The 21,457-nt window shown below is 45.5% G+C and overlaps 1 protein-coding gene across 1 annotated transcript in view; it reads left to right on the top strand.

Annotated features, from left to right (window-relative positions):
* Positions 1-3,354: 3,354 nt before the first annotated feature.
* The window catches only part of TXNDC5 (thioredoxin domain containing 5), an 88,597-nt gene continuing 70,494 nt past the window's right edge, over positions 3,355-21,457 (top strand). Inside the window, exon 1 of the mRNA XM_030208958.1 lies at positions 3,355-3,670. Within this exon, the coding sequence (XP_030064818.1) occupies positions 3,399-3,670 (272 nt within the window). The 5' untranslated portion in view covers positions 3,355-3,398. The remainder of the gene's footprint in view (positions 3,671-21,457) is intronic.

Raw genomic sequence — 21,457 nt, 5'->3', positions numbered from 1 at the left:
CTGGGCCATTTATGTTCCCAGATAATGCCTAATAAAAAAAACTGTCTAAGTTTCTCCAGAGACTGAGTGTATGTGATGTGCCTTGTAAGCTAAATGTAAGGTAAAGAGAAGATAGAATAAAGACAGAGATTGGTTTAAATAGATAGATACATTTTATTTCTTACCCAAAGACAAGTCTTCAAATTGGTACAAATGCAGACATCAGACTTTAATCAGGTACATTCAGCAGACAGATTCTGGGTACGACCGGACAGAGCCCTGCCGTCTGACAGAAGCGTTGGGGAGAATTCCAAAGCTATGGCAATTTGTCCCCTCTTTTATACACAAATCTCTCCATAGAAGTCTATGGTGAGATACCTAGCTCTCAATTTCTGAGATGATACTTTCCCACACAGTCTTATCAGCATGTTTTGGGAAGAGTTGAGATAACAGTTCCACATCTGTCTGTGTCGCAATACTTTTCACACCATCTTAAGAACTCTGTATAACCTCTGTAGCCTTTTATACAAAACTAATAGACTCCATTTTGTTCATCTGATTTAAAGTGACAGTTGTACCAGTTTGTGTCAGGACTCATTGTTCAGACCTGTTTTTTTACAGATTCTGAAATATTAAATCATGTACTTGTTATTTGGCCTAGTCGGTACTTCTTCATTTATTGTAGGCTTCATAGCTTTGGCCCTCACTATTCCAGTGGTAGATCCAAAGCTAGGCCATATATTAACATTACCTAACATTCTATTTGCTTTCTTAGGTGCAACAGCACACTGAGCAGAAGTTTAACGTATCATCGACATGCTGGTGGAGAAGAAAGCCAATTGTGCAAGTGTTAAGGAATAAGTTACTTGCAGGTTGCAGGAACTGAAAGGACAGTTGGAAAGGAGCGTCCCAGCTGACTACTTCAAAGAAATGCAGAAAGGACTGACTAATAAGGTAGCAAAGCGAGTCATGCTACTGGAAGCCACAGATAGAGAGCTAATACAGCAGCAACAAGCAGTCCAGGAGTTGAAGGACCACGTTAGCTCCCAGACTGGACTATCAACAGGCTATCAGGTTAAAGCAGATGCTGCAGAAGCAGCTGCAAGAGGTGGCAGCAACAGTGTCATGGTGGCAGTACTCTCAGCTGCAGGGGCAGCTGTCTAATCTCCAGCAGAGGAGGAAGAGAAGGTCTGAGTGCTGGAAGGCAGGATCGTTGACTTCTAGTCAAGTACAGGAGATGTGCCTCCGGGAAGAGGAGTATTGTACGAGAAAGGTAGCAGCCCAAGATGTATGTATCTGGCTGTGGGAAGAGAATGCACTGTTGCCTCCAGAGTTGACAGGGTTACAGTGCCACACAGGAACACCAAGAAAAGGTGTCAGTGTTGAATGAAAGTGCAGACACTGCAGGGCAGCTGGCCTGGAGAAAAACCCATCTGAGCCAGGTGAAAGTCTCCAGGAGAGAGACATTGAGGAAGTTGGGGTATATGGATACCCAGATCAAGGAAGCTGCTCAGACAAGGGTTCAGTTGTTAAACCAGTTCAAGAAAGTAAAAAGAAGAATGACCACGAGGCACTTGAGGCAAAGTGTACATGTCCTGGCTCAAACTAGGGAGAAGTTCCTCGAAGTGGAAACCTTAAGGAAACAGTTAATAGAGTCAGACATGACGAACAGCATGGCGGATGACTTGCAGATGGCCAGCTGAGAGCCTGAAAGGGCTCGTGCTCAAGGTGTGATGGAAACAATAAGTGAATAGCAGGGGCCACTAGTCCGAGCGGTCACTAAAGTGGTTCAGTGGCGAACCATGAGTGCGCTGGGTAGGCAACAGAGATCAGAAGGGGCACACTTGAAAGAGAATGGTCTTTGACCTGCAGTGAGAAGGACAGCCAGTCCAGTGTCACTGAGTTCTGAAGAACAGTTACCAAGAATGCAGGTGTCCTAAGTGAGCTATTGAGCAAACTCCTTAACTGTGTCTATGAAGGAATAATTTTGGTTGGATTTAGCACCCTCAGTTATTTTGAAAAGTTGGCTCCTAGGATGCCAGTCAGAATACTTGTGTGGATAAGAATTCAGAGGCCCTTTTACTAAGCAGCGCTAAAAAGTGGACAGCGCTATCCTCACTCTGGGTCTTTCCTGCACACTGAAGCCATTTTTAGCACAGTGGTAAAATGGCCCCATTTTCCATTTTTACTATTAATGGCCATGCGCTAGTTTCCCCATTAGCACGTGGCTATTAGCATGTGCATCCTTACTGCCACCTATTTTGTAGGCAGTAAGGGCTCACACGCTGACCACGAACTAATTAGTCAGTGTGTGGCAATGTAGCTGCGCTAAATGATTAGCAGAGAACATGCCTGCTCTCCACCCCCCATACATGCCCCAGCACTAACATATTAATTCTATTTTTTAACACGTGGGAAGCGGACACCAATCTCAAAACTACCACGGGACGGCTGAGTGCACCCCACGATAAGTGCTTTATAACCTGCAATACGCACACATTAATGCTTACTGCGGTTTAGTAAAAGGACCCCTCGGTAACGTAGGGGACAGAGAAGTGAGAGAAAAGTCCCAGAAATAAGGTGAAATGACCACAGTAGAGTTTTTAGAGAAGATTTAAAAAGTAGCTACATTCTCAACCCAGCCCTCGAGCCAAACCTATCCAATCAGGATCCTCACAATGAATATGCATGAGATAAAACTGCATGCAAATTTATCTCATGCATATTCATTTAGATATTCTGAAAACCTGCCTGGCTAGGTGTGTCCCAAGGACTAGGTTGAGAATGTCTGAATTAGAGGACAAACTCACTGTCAAACAGCTGATTAGCGAGTCAGACAACAAACAAATGGATTCACAGAAAGAAGCCATGGCATACCTGCCTCTACCAGTAGGCCTACTAGATCAGGGGTGGGCAATCTCGACCCTCCCTCTGGTAGGACAACTGGATCAGGGGTGGGCAGCAACCCAGTCGGGTTTACTGGAATTTTCCCAATGAATATGCATGAGATCTAATTACATATACTGCCTCCGCTGTATTCAAACAGATCTCATGCATATTCATTAAGGAAATCCTGAACACCTAACTGGGTTGTGGCCCTTGAGGACCTAAGTTGCCCAGCCCTGTTTATAGATGATCGGGTGCCCCTTAACTGTTATTTTATATAACCCCAACAGACTTGTGTAACTAACATGTATCGGAGAGAGTCGGCGTGCACGCTTGTGTATATACGTTCCGTAAAAGTTATTCACCACATGGCTTTTCAAGCAAAGAGTGGCTGCCGAGCTGTACCACGAGTTAAAGGACAACTGCCTGGTTTACCAATTACCATTCAGCAGCAGAGCCAGAGCCCCGCCTCCCTCCCACGAGGGTAGCTCCAGCGCGAGAAAGCGAAAAGAAGGCAGCCCCGCCCCCGTTCGATGCTGTGCGGATTACTCTCTCTCTCCATCATCTCCCTCCGGCTCGCAACAGTCATCATGATCTCCCGTATCTCTTCTGTCCCCTGTCTATGGCTGTTGCTGCAGGCGCTGCTCCTGGGCAATGGGCCTGCAATTGTGCGGGGTGGGGCCGAGCCGGAGACCGAAGCCGGGGCGGCAGAGGAGGATCCGCACGCCAAGCACCTCTACACGGCGGACATGTTCAAGAACGCCGTAGTCCAGGCGCCGCACTTCATCATGTTCTTCGCTCCCTGGTAAGTCTACAAGCGCTAGAGCTCAGCGTCGGAGGGGTGCGGCCTCGTTTCGCAAACATATATGCCCACGCGCAGAGCGCGCGCTCCGCTGACGGGTTCGAAAGGGTTGTGCAGAACTTCCAAAGGTCTTTCTTGGTACTTCCCGCCTCTGCATACACTGCTGCTGCACAGCTGCACTTCTTAATGGAGACAAGCTACTACGGCGGCGGCGGGGCGCTCCGAGCTACGTGGCCGGAAGCGGATGTGGTGGGCGCGCTAGTTGGGGTGCTGCTATTGCCGGCCACTGTGGGGAAAGGTGCTAAAACCTCTCATATGTGCGGTGCATGCTGCCAGACTGAGGGTGCATCGAGACCAAATGAAGAGTCCTTTCTTGCAGGTCTCTCAGAGGAATGAGGTGTAGCTTTATGTCTGTTTGGATAACTGTATATGGACTTTTCCTGTAAGAATTTGTGAATATCTCTTTTAATCCCATCTATGTGACACATCTTTACCAATCTCTTGACAACACATTCCATACCTTTATTGCTCCGTTGTAAAAATCAAAACAAAAATAAAACCCTACTTTCTCTAGTGTGTTGATTGTTAATTTCGTGGTGTCCCCCTAGTCATGGTACAGAAGATATAACTAACAACTGTACTAGGCTGAAGAGCCCGCATCTGTTTGCCTGTTACTCATAGGGGAGCCATCCCAACCACCCAATCTTATCTTTTTTTTTTTGTTGTTGTTACATTTGTACTCCGCGCTTTCCCATTCATGGCAGGCTCAGTGTGGCTTACATGGGGCAATGGAGGGTTAAGTGACTTGCCCAGAGTCACAAGAAGCTGCCTGTGCATTGCCTTTCTCTGTAACCTTTCCTGTTTCCACTGTATCTTGAGACACAGGGCGACCGGAGTTACACACTACATTTTCAGAAAGGCAGTAAAGAAATCCTAAAAAAAATTAAATAATTCAAGATGTGGTCACATCATTTATTGATAACAGAGACATTATAATCTCTCTTATTCACCATTCCATTCAAAATCATTTTGTAAACGAATGAGTAGGGGGTCAGAGGAGAAACAGCTGTATGGCTGCAAAATGTAGCCTGCCAGCAAACAATAATGTGTCCTGGCCACGGATTCTGGGGACCAGAATCAGAATATGGGAATTGTGTACAGAGAGCTTAATTACAAGAACTTTATTTTATTATTTTTACTTTGAAAATTATCTTCTGACTTTTTTATTGCAACTTTGGTAGCATATTTATTTTTATTTGGATTTTGCTCATAACTTTTTTTCAGTAGGAGCTCAAGGTGAGTTTTGCACTCGGGTATCACTGGGTATTTCCCTGTCTCTGGAAGGCTTACAATCTAAGGGCCCTGTTTACTAAAGTGTGCTAGCATTTTTAGCATGTGCTAACACTAGAGATACCCATTAGCCTGCTAAAGTGACAGCTGGCATAGTAAACAGGGACCTAAATTTGAGGCAATGGAAGGTTAAGTGACTTGCACAAGGAGCAGCAGTGGGGTTTGAACCAGCCACCCCTGGATGTCAAGACCAGTGCTCTTAACTACTAGGCCGCTCCTCCACTCCAGGTGTTATGCCAATAAATTTGTTTGTTTTATGCTGTATTCAAACTTGATATACTATTTGATCTACCAAGTTCTAGGCTGTTTACAATATAATAGAAGCCACCTCCTGGATGTAGAGACCAGTGCTGAAACCACTAAGGCCACTCCTGTACTCCAACTGTCTTGCCAATAGGTTTGTTTGTTTTATGCTTTATTCAAACTTGGGCTCCTGTTTACTAAGCCACACTAGCAGCTGTCCCGATGCCAATGCCGGCAGAGCCCAGATTAGCACCAGGACAGCTGCTAGCACAGCTTAGTAAACATACCCCTTGATATAATACTGCTTGATCTACTAAGGTCTAAGCTATTTACAATATAATAGAAGAAAACAAATAAACCAGTACAATACATCCACTCACTAATAATCAAATTTGAATCTCCAACATTTTGTTGTCTTTTATGACTGTTTGAGCTGAGGATTTCAAAATGATTCTAGGATTTTTCCTAGATGTGGACAGCACATTGGATTTCTCAGCGCAACGTGTGGTGGGTGGCAGTCAAAAAATAAAGAATATGGCTGAAGGGGAGGCTAAGAGGCATATTTTCAAAGCACTTTGGGAGGCTAAGTTCCATAGGTTTCTATGGAACTTTGGGAGGCTAAGTGCTTTGAAAATGAGCCTCTAAGCGTTCTTATTTACTTATCTTTCCAAGGTTTGACATTTTTATCTCCTTTTATTTGAATGCATTTGTTGTAAAACAGGAGAAAACTGAAAACAATTATCATTGAGTGCTTTCTTTGACACCAGCGGTGTACCAGTTCTCTCTGCTCAGCTATTCCCTGTTTCCTAGATCTTGACCGTCTTATATCACCCCAGACTGTACTCTGTTTCACTCCCTACTGTAATTCCCTGTGTGGACTAGATTAGTTTGTTTTGCAAGTCAAGTCTCTGAGTATAGGTTCAGCTAATTTTCATTTTCATTTTGACCAGATCTTTCATTGGGACTGCCTCACCATCTAAATATGGGATTCAAATAGCAGGAATAGCTGTGCTTGCATTATGGGATCCTTTTACTAAGGTGTCCTGAAAAATGGCCTGCGCTAGTGTAGGCTCATGTTTTGAACACACACAGATCTATTTTTCAGGCTTTTAATTTTTTTTTTATGGCCGAAAATGGACATGCGGCAAAATTGGCACGCGTCCATTTTGGGTCTGAGACCTTACCGCCAGGGCTGTGCCTAGGGTCTCTGGCGCCCCCCTGCAGACCATCAGTTGGCGCCCCCCTGCAGACTATCAGTTGGTGCGCGCGCCCCGATTCCCCGGCGCTTTAAATTTACCTCTCTCCGCCTCTGACGTCTGTGCAGTGTCAGTGAAAGCGCTGCCTGTCTGTCTCTCCACCAGCCTTCCCTTCGCTCGTTTGTTCCCTCTGTGTCCCGCCTTCTTCTGACGTCATTTCCTTGAGGGCGGGACAGAGGGAACGAACGAGCGAAGGGAAGGCTGGTGGAGAGACGTCAGACAGGCAGCGCTTTCACTGACGCTGCGCAGACGTCGGAGGCGGAGCGAGGTAAATTTAAAGTGCCGGGGAATCGGGGATGGAGCGGAGGAGTAAGGTTTTTTTTTTTTTTTTTTTAATACAACTACGGCGCGGCGCCCCCCTGCAGCGCTTACTGTGTTGGCACGGCCCTGCTTACTGCCACCCATTCACTTAGCGGTAAGGTCTCGCATATTAACTGGGTGGTAAATGCTGTAGCTGGGTGGTAGTTCCAAATTGACACGCTTTTGAGGCATATTTTCAAAGCACTTACCTTCCAAAGTTCCATAGGTTTCTATGGAACTTTGGGAGGCTAAGTGCTTTGAAAATATGCCTCTGTGTACTCGTAGGCGCCTACGCAGCTTAGTAAAAGGGCCCCTATAATTGCTGTGCTTGGCAATGCAGGGCAGTAGAAGTGAAGAATTGGTGTTTGGAGGGAGAAGTTAGTCTAGATATAGAATCACCTGGGAGATGAAAGTTGCATGCCATTGTGAATGGATGTTGCAAGTGACTTCTTATGGTATTTCTTTGAGGAAGAGAAAAACAGGTTTATGTATCTATAAAAGGTATTTCCAGTATCTGGAGGAGCAGCAAAAAGGTGTTTGTGGATATTTTTAGTTGATTAAAACCCTTTAGTGTCCAATGTTCCCGTAATAAGCCATATGGCAACAGATTGATGGGAACATTGGACACTAAAGGGTTAATTATTAGATTGTCACTTCTTCATTTTTGATTTTTATTCTTGAGGTGGTGGTGTGTTTAACACCAAAGCAGTTTGAGTTCATGAGACATTTTTGTCCTGGGGAAATTATGCACAAAACAAAATTTTCAGAGTTCCTTTCCTGTACAAGTGGATTTGAATGGCTTGTTTCAAAACTCCCTCCCCCTGCTTACATTGTATCATGCACCACTGAGCACATGGCAAAAGGAAGAGATCAGCTGCATTATTGTCCTCTACTACCAGGAGTCAGATTAACTTTGCAGACAGCATAAAACTTTTAAAAATTATTAAAATGCATGCAGAGTGTGAAAAATTACAGGAAGACCTTAGGAAGTTGGAAGATTCGGCTTCCCAATGGCAGATGAGATTTAATGTGGATATATGCAAAATGATGCATATTAGGAAGAATAATCCAAATCATAGTTATTTGATGCTAGGTTCCACCCTAGGAGTCTGCACCCAAGAAAAAGATCTAGGTGTCATTGTGGACAATATGCTGAACTCTTCTGCCCTGAAGCAAACAGGATGTTAGGAATTATTAGGAAAGGGATAGAAAATAAGGCAAAGAATATTGTAATGCCTCTGTATCACTCCATGGTGCAACCACACCTTGAGTTTTGTGTGCAATTCTGGTCACCGTATCTTTTAAAAGATATAGCAGAATTACAAAAGGTTCAGAGAAGGGCAACCAAAGTGGTTTAGGAGGATGGAACTCCTCTCATATGAGGAAAGTCTTTATTTAATCTTTATTAATATTTTCAATAACTCACAAACCAATGTGACTTAGCAATCCATCATCAATTCAAAAGAAAAACTTATTAACGCAAAAAGCGTAAGGAAACAATACAAACAATATTTTCCGTCCACAATTAAAGAAAAGATGATTCCAAGAAAAGGGAAAACAAATTTTTTTAACAAAGTTACAAATTAATACACAATTGCCACCTCTGTGCTCAAACTCCAGCCTGCTATATGGGAGGACATGCAACTGTCACTTTAACTCTAGCTTCCAAGAAATCTTTAAGCTGTTTAGGGTCCATAAATTGAAATTGTTTACCCTCAAGCATTATTTGACACATACAAGGAAAACGTAGTACAAAGTTTGCTCTCAAGGCCTCGACTCTGGGGCGCAGTTATGAGGAAAGTCTTTAGAGGTTAGGACTTTTCAGCTTGGAAGAGAGACGGCTGAGGAGGGATATAATAGAGGTCTACAAAATCCTGAGTGGTGTAAAACGGGTAAACCATTTATTTTTTTTCCTCTTTCAAAAAGTACAAGATTAGGGGACACTCAGTGAAGTTACATGGTACTACTTTTAAAACGAACAGGAGGAAATATTTTTTTCACTCGACAAATAGTTAAGCTCTGGAACATTGCCAGAGGATATTGTGTCAACGTTTGTATCTGGGTTTAAAAAAGGAATTGGACAAGTTCCTGGAGGAAAAGTCCACACTCTACTATTGAGATAAACATGGGGAAGCTACTGCTTGTCCCTGTGACCAGTAGCATAAATCTTGCTACTACGTGGGATGTAAAATGAGTTTATCTTGTTGCTCAGACTGGATGGACCATACAGGTCTTTATCTGCTGTCATTTACTATGTTACTATTAGGCATTTTCGAAAGAGAAGGCTGCCCATCTTTCGACACAAATCGGGAGATGGGCATCCTTCTCTCAGGGTCGCCCAAATCGGCATAATCGAAAGCCGATTTTGGGCATCCTCAACTGCAGTCTGTCACGGGGACGACCAAAGTTCACGGGGACGTATCGTAGGCGTAGCGAAGCCAGGTCTGGGGCGTGCTTAAGAGATGGACGTCCTCAGCTGATAATGGAAAAAAGAAGGGCGTCCCTGACGAGCGTTTGGTCGACTTGGTCCATTTTTTTTCCACGATCAAGCCTCAAAAAGGTGCCCAAACTGACCAGATTACCACCAGAGGGAATCGGGGATGACCTCCCCTTACTCCCCAAGTGGTCACCAAGCCCCTCCCACCCTAAAAAAAAAAAAAACTTAAAAACATTTTTTGCCAGCCTCAAATGTCATACCCAGCTCCATGACAGCAATATGCAGGTCCCTGGAGCAGTTTTAGTGGGTGCAGTGCACTTCAGGCAGGCGGACCTAGCCCCCCCCCCCCTCACCTGTTACACTTATGCTGGTAAAATGTGAGCCCTTCAAAACCCACCCGAAACCCACTGTACCCACATGTAGGTACCCCCTTCACCCCTTAGGTTTATGGTAGTGGTGTATGGTTTTGAGGGGCTCAGCACCGAAGGTAAGGGAGCTATGCACCCGGTTGGTGTCCTGGCATGTCAGAGGGACCAGTGCACTACGAATGCTGGCTACTCCCACAAGAAATGGCTTGGATTTGGTCGTTTTTGAGTTGGGCGTCCTCTGTTTCCATTATCGACGAAAACCGGGGACGGCCATCTCTAAGGTTGACCTAAATGTTGAGATTTGGGCGACCCCGACCGTTTTATCGAAACGAAAGATGGACGCCCATCTTGTTTCAATAATAGCGGTTTCCCCGCTCCTTCGCTGGGACATCCTTAGAGATGGTTGTCCCCATTCGATTATGCTCCTTCACGTTACTATGTATTCTCTCAGGTACTTATGACCAGAATTGGCCACTGTTGGAAGCAGGATACTGGGCTTAGATGGATCATTGATCTGATCCAGTATGGCTATTCTTATATTTTTACTTTGAACCATATAGCTCTGTGGTTCAAATGAGCTATCTGACTCTGGGTAGTAGAGGATTAGTACATACTAACATGTGGCAAGAGGACAAGGAAAGCATATATGTTCAGGAGTTTGTGGTACAACACAAGTGTGTGTGTGTGTTGGCGGGGGGGGGGGGAGTTTGAACCATGTCACTCACCACATCTGTGCATAATTTGGTACAGGAGGGGAATTCTACATGAGAGAGGATAAGAACATGGCTTGGTGTGCAGCTGCTTTCTTCCTCCTTGTCATGTGATTGGTGTGGGGCAGAGAGCAAACTGATGATGTGTACTCAGATGGGCGGTGCATGGAACAAGCTGGGAATGTGTGCTGTCACTCCCGATTTCTTAACAGAGCTTGGGTGGGGGGAGGGGTGTGGCTGGAGGTAAGGAGAGAGGACTGGACAGAACAGTGTGTTCTGGAGGGTAAGGAAAGATGGAAAACTAGGGCCATCAGGGGAGGGAGCTGGTAAATCTTTGCCCTGCAGAGAAAACTAGAGGCTGATTAATATGTCAGGGAGGAAGGGAGATCAAGTGTAGAAAGGGTTTCAAGCTATGTTGAGAGAGCTGTGGGAGGGTCAGGCTGGTATCCAGCTTGGAGTGGGGAACAGCCAGGACTTATAATGGGTAATTCTGCATAAACATTTTGTAGAAAATGCAGAATTTAAAAATTGTGTGCAGAATTTTCTAATAATTTTTTTATGCAGAATTCCCCCCCAGATATAATATTACATTGCTTCTAACCCACACAGTGTGCCTGTAGTAGTGATTCTGTACCACCAAGTGCTTCCAGAATATTTAGATTCCAGTCCATTCATATCACTGTCTCCTCAGAGTTCAACTCGCACAGACAATACAGGTGTGTGTGTGTGTATATATTGTAGAAAAGAACCTGCTGGTCCTCAGCTCAGAGCCCTTTTCCTCTGTTGTCCCACTTCCTTAGGGATCTTTCCACTCAAACCCCGGCTCCCTGGGGAGACAGGCTGTTTCCAGCACCTTTCAATTTACAGCAAGGCTTTTAAACACAGTTCCACTTGCAGCAGGGCTTTTCCAAACACAGCCCTAAAGGTAGCCAGGCTTTTCAAATACAGTATCACAAAGTAGCAAGGCTTTTAAACACAGTTCCACTTGCAGCAGGGCTTTTCCAAACACAGCCCTAAAGGTAGCCAGGCTTTTCAAATACAGTATCACAAAGTAGCAAGGCTTTTAAACACAGTTCCACTTGCAGCAGGGCTTTTCCAAACACAGCCCTAAAGGTAGCCAGGCTTTTCAAATACAGTATCACAAAGTAGCAAGGCTTTTAAACACAGTTCCACTTGCAGCAGGGCCTTTCCAAACACAGCCCTAAATGTAGCCTGGCTTTTCAAACACAATCCCAAAAAGTAGCAAGGCCTTTAAACACAGTTCCACTTGCAGCAGGGCTTTTCCAAACCCAGCCCTAAATGTAGCCAGGCTTTTCAAACACAGTATCACAAAGTAGCAAGGTTTTTAAACACAGTTCCACTTGCAGCAGGGCTTTTCCAAACCCAGCCCTAAATGTAGCCAGGCTTTTCAAACACAGTATCACAAAGTAGCAAGGTTTTTAAACACAGTTCCACTTGCAGCAGGGCCTTTCCAAACACAGCCCTAAATGTAGCCTGGCTTTTCAAACACAGTATCACAAAGTAGCAAGGTTTTTAAACACAGTTCCACTTGCAGCAGGGCCTTTCCAAACACAGCCCTAAATGTAGCCTGGCTTTTCAAACCCAGTCTCAAAATGTAGCAAGGCCTTTAAACACAGTTCCACTTGCAGCAGGGCTTTTACAAACACCGCCCTAAATGTAGCCAGGCTTTTCAAACACAGTATCACAAAGTAGCAAGGTTTTTAAACACAGTTCCACTTGCAGCAGGGCTTTTCCAAACACAGCCCTAAATGTAGCCTGGCTTTTCAAACACAGTATCACTAAGTAGCAAGGCTTTGCGCGGGCTCAAAGCCTCCGGGTCCCACCCTCTTGGTCAGCCTTTTCTCCTGACCTCCTCCCGCTTGACCCGGACAGCCCCCTATACCTCCTGCTCTGACTGAGTCAGAGCCAACAGCTCCATCGGTTCCTCAGGGACCTCCTCTGGCTCTCCTTGTTCCATTGCCTCTGGCTCCTCTCCTCCCCTCTCCTCTCCTCTGGAGCCCAGTCCATTTTCTCCTCTTCCCTCCCCCACTCCAGCTGATTCCCTTTTTCCTCATTAACCGGGTTCTGGGGTTGTTCTTTCTCCGCCCCTTTTTTCCACCACCACCTTTTCCACCAGGGTAGAGCTTCAGCTTTCTCCCTTTTTGGTTGGCCCCCTTTTGGAGCCTCTGGGAGGTGCACCCTATTTCTCCCCCTTCCCAGGTGCTCTCCTGGGGCTTTCTGGGACTGGTAGTGTTCTACTCTTATGTCCCTTTTTGGCAGGATCGGAACCCCCACCGTGTCATCTTTCCCTTTTTGGTAGCTGGGGTTCCTCCCCACCCCCTTTCTTTCTCCAGACTCCTTACCATACTCCTTACAATGTATACACACGCATATGCAGAGCTTAATTTGTAGACAAAAAGGAAGTGGAATTGTGGAGCTAGGTAGTCAGCGAAGGCGGGGCAGCAAAGGGAAGAACTAACAGGGAAAGAGGGGCTGCATTAGTGAAGCTTGAACAATAGTCTAGAATTTGGCAGCTAAAATGTAAACTAATAAAATGCAAGGTTATACACTTGAGTTGCAAAACCCCAAAGGAGAGGTGCAGTACAGGGGGTGAAGTACTTCTGTGCATGAAAGAAGAGTGGTACTTGTGGTTAAACTTGTATGATGGTCTTCAGTTGGTCAAACAGGTAGAAAAGGTGACTGAGAACAGCTAAAAGGATACTTGGGTGCATAGGGGAAGAAATAGCCAGCAGAGCAAAGAGATGATCATGCCTCTGGTGAGACCCCACTTAGAGTGCTGTGTAAAGTTCTGGAAACCGCACCTTCAAAAAGATATAAACAGGATGTAGTTGGTCCAGAGGGTGGCTATTAAAATGGACAATAGTTTTTTTTTAAAATCATAAAGCGTATGTATTCTTTGGAAGAAGAGCAGGAGAGACCTCTAAATATCTTCTTAGCATAAATTCACAGGAGGCAAGACTCTTTAAATTGAAAGGAAGCTCTGGAATGAGGGGGATAGGATGAAGGTGAAATGTGACAGACTTAGGAGTAATGTAAGGAAATACGTCTTTACAGAAATGATGTGTGGAAGATGAAGACTGTATCTGAATTAGAGAAATTATGAGACAAGCACATAGGATCATAGGGAGAGGAAGATGGAATGGATGGGCAGACTGGATAGGCCATATGGTCTTTATTTGCCATCATTTTCTATGTTTCTACGAAAGTGCAAGTAAATTCAACAATTGGGAAAGCATGCAGAATGTTGCTCGTGGAGTTCCAACCCATCTGTATGTTTTTGTATATGTCTGTGTTATCTGTGTATGTGTGTGTTGTCTCTGACCTGGAGAGAAGAAGGGTGAGCAGTTTTGAATGGCATAATGACAAATCTTGGGTGCTAGATCACCATGGTGCTTACAGATTGTAACCCTGGCACCTGGATGGAATTCATGTCCCTTTATCTTTTCTTTTTGCAGAGCTAACAGAGAAACAATTTGTCACCCAGTTCTACACTGATTCAGCTCTCAGTAAGCTTGAGCCACATGATGCAAGAAGTTTATGGTGGTCTAAGATAGGAAAATATTGTTCTATTGATATGAGAAATATTATTGTAAATTCTTCTGTTTGATATTTCAATTCCGGGTTTTCTTTAACAAGTTGTATCTTGTAATAATGTGAAATTATTAATAAATAAATTTAAAAAAAGTCTTGCAGTTTCCATTCTTGTGATAGTAGCATCTAATGGTGAAATATATTATTAACAGGTTTAAAAGGATGGATTTTTACAGTTTTAACAACAGAGGACTACGGTTCCAAGCCAACATGTATTACTTGGCAACATACTTTAAGAGAGCTGTATGCCTCAGTCAGTAGGGTTCCACAGTAGAATTTTCAATAAAGAAATTGAAATACACACCTGAATCACTAACAGCCAGCCCATCAGGGATAGGAGTGTGGCAGTGGAGGAGGGGGGGGGGGGGTGGCTGGATAGTGTAGTTTCTAAACATTTTGTCTTGTCTGAATGGCTGGTCTTCCAAGCTGGCTGGGGATCATCTGTGGACTACAAGCTTTCCATTAACTGTTGGATTTAGGTTAGGACTTTGATGGAGTTACATGATGAGGACATTTACTTTCTTCTTGCTGAGCTGCTCCAATGTTGCTTTTACATCATGTTTCGGCTCGGTGCCCTGCTGAAAGATAAATCTTTCCCCAGTCCCAGATTAAAGCTGGTTTTCCTCCAGGATCTCTCTCTGCTTTGCACTATCCATCTTTTCCTCAGACTTCACAAGCTTTCCTGTCCATGCTACAGCAAAGCATCGCAACAACATAATGGTGCTACCACTATGTATTACTGTAAGGATGCTGTTAGCAAGGTTATGTGTTGTGATTTTTAGAGTATGCACATCTTCACTGATGACAAATTCAATGTTGGTCTCATCAGACCACAAAACAGGCCCTCGCATGCATGCAATGTTATTTGCAAATTCTCTGTGATGTATCATATGACCTCCTCCTTGTCACCCTCCCATTCAGACCATGTTTGTGGAGTAATTATGAGATTGCCTGAGCAATCAATATTTTCCCAGTCTCAGTCAGAGAGCTCTTCATTCCATAGCATCCCTCCTGACCAGCACAGATGGGTTATGCACGCTGACCAGCTGGTGGAAACTGAGAACTTCTGAGTCTGGCTATAACCCTGTTGTGTAGTCCCCAGAAGCCTGTTCTCAGTGTCCAGCAGGTGGTGGATGTTCAAGGCTGTGCAGTCCTGGTTAGGTATTGGGAGTTAGACCTGTGAATTTGTCAACATTTAAAAAAAAAAGAAGAAAGATTTAGTATTAGGCACTATCTTTAAGTTCCCTTTCTTGGACAGGAGTTGAGGCCCGCGGGGTCTCTCTTGCCCCAGGGTGTCAAACACTTACATTGCAGTGCTGGGCAGACTTATACGGTCTGTGCCCTGACAATGGCAGATACAAATCAAGGTAAGGTATACACAAAAAGTAGCACACGTGAAATTATCTTGTTGGGCAGACTGGATGGACCGTGCAGGTCTTTTCCTGCCGTCATCTACTATGTTACTATGCCTGGTCCCTCCTCACCTCTCCCCACATTCCCTTTGGGGACCGATTTCTGTGTGCCTCTGATGTGCTTCTTTACCTGGGGGTAGATAGCCAACCTGGAGTGCTATTGGGGTCTGCTGCACAACCCCCCAACCCAAGAAAACAATTGTGCAAAATGAGTTCTGAACTTTTGCTACCTGGGATATGCCTATTCCTCGCAGGTCCTTGTTCCCTGTGCAATTTTCTCCTCGTGCCTCGTGGCTGGGATGGCTGTGATGAATTCAGAAAAACTGAGGAAGTGCTCTGTTTGTTTGTGTAGCCATGGATGCAACGGGAGCTTGCAAATTTTATATCTCCCATTCGGTGGGCAACTTGGGACTGCGGGGGAGTCCAGGCCTGGAACATGCTTGGGGTCCTGCAGGGATGTTGCCAATACAGGCATTTCTGTGTCTAAATCCCATGTTGGTTTCGAATGTAGGCCAGGATACAAGCCCTTGGCCACTGATTTCTCACCAGAATTCATCCTGATGATGCATCAGGCATTTTGCATGCAGCAGAAGGGTTTCCAGATTGAATTTGGGGGGTCTTGGGGCCTCCTTTTCTTGCTGAGCAGGTTCTGGGGAGGTCTTGTGGGTCTTCTCCCCCTTCCTCCTCCTCCTCCTCCCTGCCTCCCAAGTGTCTGCATCTGGACTGAGGAGGTGAGTTTTTGGAAAGGGGTCTCCCCTTTCAGAGGAGTTGTTGAAGGAGGCTGATGAAGATTCTCTGGATGTTCTGGAGGTGGCTGAGGAGGATACTTGGATGGAGGACTTACTGCCAGGAGAGGACTTGTCAGTGGTGTGTGTTTTCCATAGAGATGAACTGCAAGAGCTCATCAGCTAGGTATCTTCGGAAGATGCCAAAGTCTGCTTGCATGCGGTAGATCCGTTGCTGAAGGGGATTTGTAAGTCTGCACGATCCTTGCCTATGCATCAGGACATCTGCAATGTTATTCAGGCGCAGTGGAATTCGCTCAATGCCCTGTTTTGGTTGGCAAGGTTTATGGTCCGCTTGTAACCTATCCCAGAACAGGACAGGAAGGTCCTCCATCCTGCGGTGGTTAGCACAGTGGTTTCTGTGGTCATTAAGAGTAATACGGTGCCGGTGAATGGTGGGATGGCCATATGAGACCCTCAGGACCGCAGGATGGAAGCCTTGCTCAAACAAAATTTTGGTGTCTCTGTTCTGGTGGTTCAGGCGGCTATCTGCGGTGGTCTGGTTGCTAGGGCTTATTTTAGATGGTCTGAGCACGTCTTGGATAGAGGTTCAAATGATTTAGCCTTGGTGGATCAGGAGGTAGTGAAGCTTGAGATGGCATGTTCCTTTCTTTGTGATGCTCTGTATGATCTTCTGAGGACATTGGCCAAGTCTATGGTCATGTGTGGCAGCCAGGATATCCTTGTGGTTGAGGGTGGTTGGTGAATACTGCCTCTAAGTCAAAGGTGGGTAAGTTTCCCTTCAGGAGTTCTCTTTTGTTTGCTGAGGAATTACATAAGCTTGTCAAGAGTCTAGGGAGACTAAAATATCCTGCTCCAGGAGGACTGGCCGAAGAATACTGGCAGGGGTTCTTCGGGTTGAGGTTTTTGAAAGGTTCAAAAGTATCGTTCAGGCAGAGGTGGTGGCACCCAGTGCAGTAGATGTTTTCAGTGCACTTTGCCCTTTCATGGGGGTCGGGACACCAATCCATCCTTTTCCCTGGCCCTTGTGGGAGTTTGGTTCAACACTGCAGTGGCCCGGATTCAGAAGTTAGTTACAGATTTGTGCATTACTCAGATACTGTTGCCCCCAGGCTAGGTATTTTCAGATTCTGGGCTCCATGGCCGTGTCCCTGGATCTGGTGCAATGGGCCAGGCCTTTTGCATGTGGCCTCTGCAGTAAGCGCTTCTTTTGAGATGGTCACTGCAGACTCAGTTCCTGGAGGTGCAAATTCCCCTTGGGGGCATGGCTCACCGCAGCCTTGCTTGATGGTTGCAGCCTGGTCACCTCTCAAGGGACAGGAGTTTGAATCTGCCCTCATGGATAGTTATAACAAAGGATGCCAATCTCCAGGGCTGGGTAGTTTATTGCCTGAGACTGGAGGTGCAAGGTCACTAGAAAACGCTCAGTGGTTGATCAACCACCTGGAGTCAGGAGCGGTTTCTCTGGCTGTGCTTCAGGGAAAGGCCATTCAGGTCCTCTTGGAGAATGTCATTGCAGTGGCCTACATTAGATGTCAAGGGGGGACCATGAGTCTACTGGCCTAGGCAGAAAGTCGTTTAGAGGATCTGTCTGCCACTCACATGGCAGGTGTCAAAAACGTGCAGGGGGATCTGAGCCGATAAATGCTAGATCTGGGGAAGTGGAGTCTGAGGCGCAGGGCCTTTGATCTCATGCACAAGTGAGGGTACCCGATTATGGACCTCATGGCATTGCACTGCGGTACAAAAGTTCCCTGGTGTCACGATCCCAGGCTTTGAACAACCAGGCACGAACTCTGGAACAACGTGAGCCCTTGGCCTACTGTCGTCAAGCGGCAGCAGGAGGCAAACCCCACCCAAGCAAGACTGGACAGGATTCAGGATGCACTTGGCTTGGCTAGAGTCAGATACTGGAACAAGCTTGGCTTGACTGGGCTGGAACCAAATGCTGGAACGGACTTTGCTCGACTGGACTGGAACCGGATACTGGAACAAGCTTGACTGGACTGGAACCAAATGCTGGACGGGCTTGGCTGGACTGGAACTGGATACTGGAACAAGCTGGCTTGACGGGACTGGAACCGGATTCAGGAACAAGCTTGGCTTGACGGGACTGGAACCGGATTCAGGAACAAGCTTGGCTTGATGGGACTGGAACTGGATTCAGGAACAAGCTTGGCTACAAACAGGACAGAGACAAGCAGGGAGGGGACTGGAGCTTAAAGACTACCAGGGTAAAGACAGACAAGCAGGGACAGAACCAAAGCTGACCCACATAGACAAACAGAACTAAGGCTGAAGCTAAGGTAGAAAGGACTAGAACAAGCAAGGCAGACCAGGCAGGACACAAAGCTAACCCACACAGACAAACAACAGAACAAAGGCTAAAGGCAGAAGTGCGCACAGGCACCCAGACAAGAACAATGCAAGAAATCTAAACAGAAGTGCACACTGCACACAGACTAACCTCGGGACCTATGGCATTGCAAAGGCCCTGAATGAAAGTCAACCACTTCCTTATAAACAGGACAGAGAGAGGAAATACACAGAACCCAAAGTGAGCCTTGAAACACAGAGGAAGTGGAAACCCTATAGGACAGAAACATGAAATACACACTGAACACCGAAGTGAGGCTTGGAACACACAGGAAATAGAAACCCTGCACTCTGAACACCAACGTGAGGCTTGGAACACACAGGACAAACACAGCAATGCAGATAGAAGCCAGCTCATGAGCTGACCAGCAGAATAAGGTGAGTCAAAAGAGGGGTCACGGCCACAATCGTGACACCTGGTTCTTCAGTCACAGAAAGGACTTCCAGGTCGTGGCCTTCAGAGGTCCTTCTGTAGATGTTCTCTCCGTGGGGAGAGTCATTCAAAGAATCGAGCTTCACAAAGGTCCAATTCTGTTGGTGGCACTGGATTGGCCTCTGAAACTATGGTACGGCAATCTAGTGTGTCCGAAAATATACAGTCCCCTTCATCTGCTGGGGTTGGAGGGCCTGCTGGTTCAGGAACTGGTAGTAATTTCAGAGCCAGCTCCATTTTCTCTTACGGCTTGACTCTTGAAAGGGCACGCTTAGCTAAGAAGGGATATTCTAGTTGCATTCTAGGAAATGCTGTACTTCTTTGGCCTATGTTTGTTGTGTGTGGCATGTCTTTGAAGGTTGATGTTCAGACCACATGATTAATTTTTGGCAGTTATCGGTGCCCCAGATTGTGGAGTTTCTTCAGAACAGTTTGGATAAGGGTTTGGCCCTGTCTTCTTTCAAGGTGCAGGTTGCTGCTCTTGACATGTTTCCATGGTTTGGTTAAGGGCAAGGCCTTGTCTTCCCATTGAGACATTGTCCATTTCCTTCATGGAGATCCGACCCCCAGTGAGGCCTCCAGTTCCTTCTTGGGATCTTAATCTCATCATGGTCCTTGTGTTGACTCCCTTTGAGCCTCTGTCGAAGTGTACCTTGAAGGATCTTACCTTGAAAACAGTTTTCCTCATGGCTGTTTTTTTTCCGCATGTCACATTTCTGAATTGCAGGTACTTTCTTGTAGGGAGCCTTTTCTGTTCTCTATGGGAAGAGTAGTACTGTGTACTTTCCTTCCCATGGTCGTTTTTTCATTTCACCTTAGTCGGGGCTTTGCTGGTGCTGGCTAAGGGCACTGTGGAGCAGTGCCAGTTGTTCTGTTTGGATGTCTAGCAAGCTGAAGTGATTGCCACCAAAAACACAACTTTCCAGGTCAAATACTTCAGATGACAGGAATCAAAGGAGCGATTAGGCTCATAATGCCTTGTCCTATCCAAGACCTAAGGGCCCTGAACAAATTCCTGGTCACAGAAAAGTTCAGGATAATTTCCCTGGGCACCCTTCTCTCCATTATTCAGGAACAAGATGATCGGCCTCTGTGTCTTGTTCTGGAGCTCAGCCTTGTGCAAGTGGGGTATGGTTGAGAAGCAGCAGCGCACAGTGGTTCTTTAATCAGTACTACGATGTAGTGCCTGAAAGGGAACCCTAGCTTGTTCCTTCTGCTTGACTATTCAACTCCTTGCTTCTTGGGACTGCATGGCAGGGTTAAAGGCAAACTCAGAAGTTCTCAGTCTCCACCTGCTGTGCCAGTCTGGAGGGACTAAAGGAAAGCAAATTAGCAGGTAAGACCACATTTCTCCATTCTTTACAAATAATCTTAGGCCTCAAAGTAACCACCTTCAACAGTTTCCTTAACTCATGGCTACTTACTTGGAAGGATGATCTGATCAAAGCAATGTCTAATGTTTCTACTTTAAAGTGATGGACATAAGGGTGCCCCAAGGAAAACAGTCTGCGTCCACTCTATACCTTTAAATAATTCTTTTGGCAGCTCTTTGGCAGTTTTAGACCTTTGCTTCAGGTTTGCTTCATACGATAACAGTTTGAAGATTGACACTAGTATTTATTTCCATAGAAATACAATGTCTCCCTGCTGATTTTCAAGTATTATACTCGCCCTGCATTGGTAGGCATGGAGGTGGTCTGGATTTGATTTACTCATCTTCTTTTCAAATTAAGGAAATCTCATCCCATGGGCTGCCCTTTCCAGAGCTCCATCTACTAACCCTTCTGTCCACGTTCTACTGCTCTTCACTGAAATCGGAGGATTGGGATAGAATTATCAATCTTTAGCTGGCGCTATAATGAGGTTCTTAAATCTTATTTTAGGTGATTTCAACACTCGCGTGGATAATCCATCGCATCGCCATTTAGCCTATTTTTCTCTCCTCCTTGCTGACTTAGACTTAACTCAGCATATCTCAGGCCCTACCCATTTCATGGGACATACCTTAGACCTGGTCATGACTGGATAATTGTGTCATTTACGCTTCTACTCATAGAAATCTTTGCCTATATCTTGCTGCGATCACTATTGTTTGTGCCTTCAGATTTCTCTGACTCTTCGTCTACCAGTTTGTCTCAACTGGATTCTGGTCGAGAGAGCTTCATCGGTTACCCTCTCTCCCTTCCTTTCATGAATCTCTGCCTTCTGATTTTCTAGAACTCCCATTAGATGAGTAAGATCTATCTGGAATTTGTCTGCACGAGAAACCTTGGACCGTGTTTCACCCCTCACTTTTGTTCAGAAACCTCCCTCTAACCAACAAGCTTGGTTTCATGCTGCCCTCTATTTGTGTAGAAGCCAGGCTTGGAGGGCTGAGCGCCTTAGGCGTAAGCACAGATCAGATGATACACTTAAGCATAGCAAACGGGCTTATCAGTATTATACAGCACAATTGCGAGCAGCTAAAAGAAGCTATTTCTCTAAACAAATCCATCAAGCTTCCGACTCTACTAAACAACTTTTCCTGATCTTTAACAAGTTGTCATT

Source organism: Microcaecilia unicolor, chromosome 1 (genome assembly GCF_901765095.1).
Source record: "Microcaecilia unicolor chromosome 1, aMicUni1.1, whole genome shotgun sequence".
Classification (NCBI taxonomy): Eukaryota; Metazoa; Chordata; class Amphibia; order Gymnophiona; family Siphonopidae; genus Microcaecilia; species Microcaecilia unicolor.
Note: the sequence above shows the minus strand (reverse complement) of the source record. Positions and strands in the feature narration are given on the sequence as shown.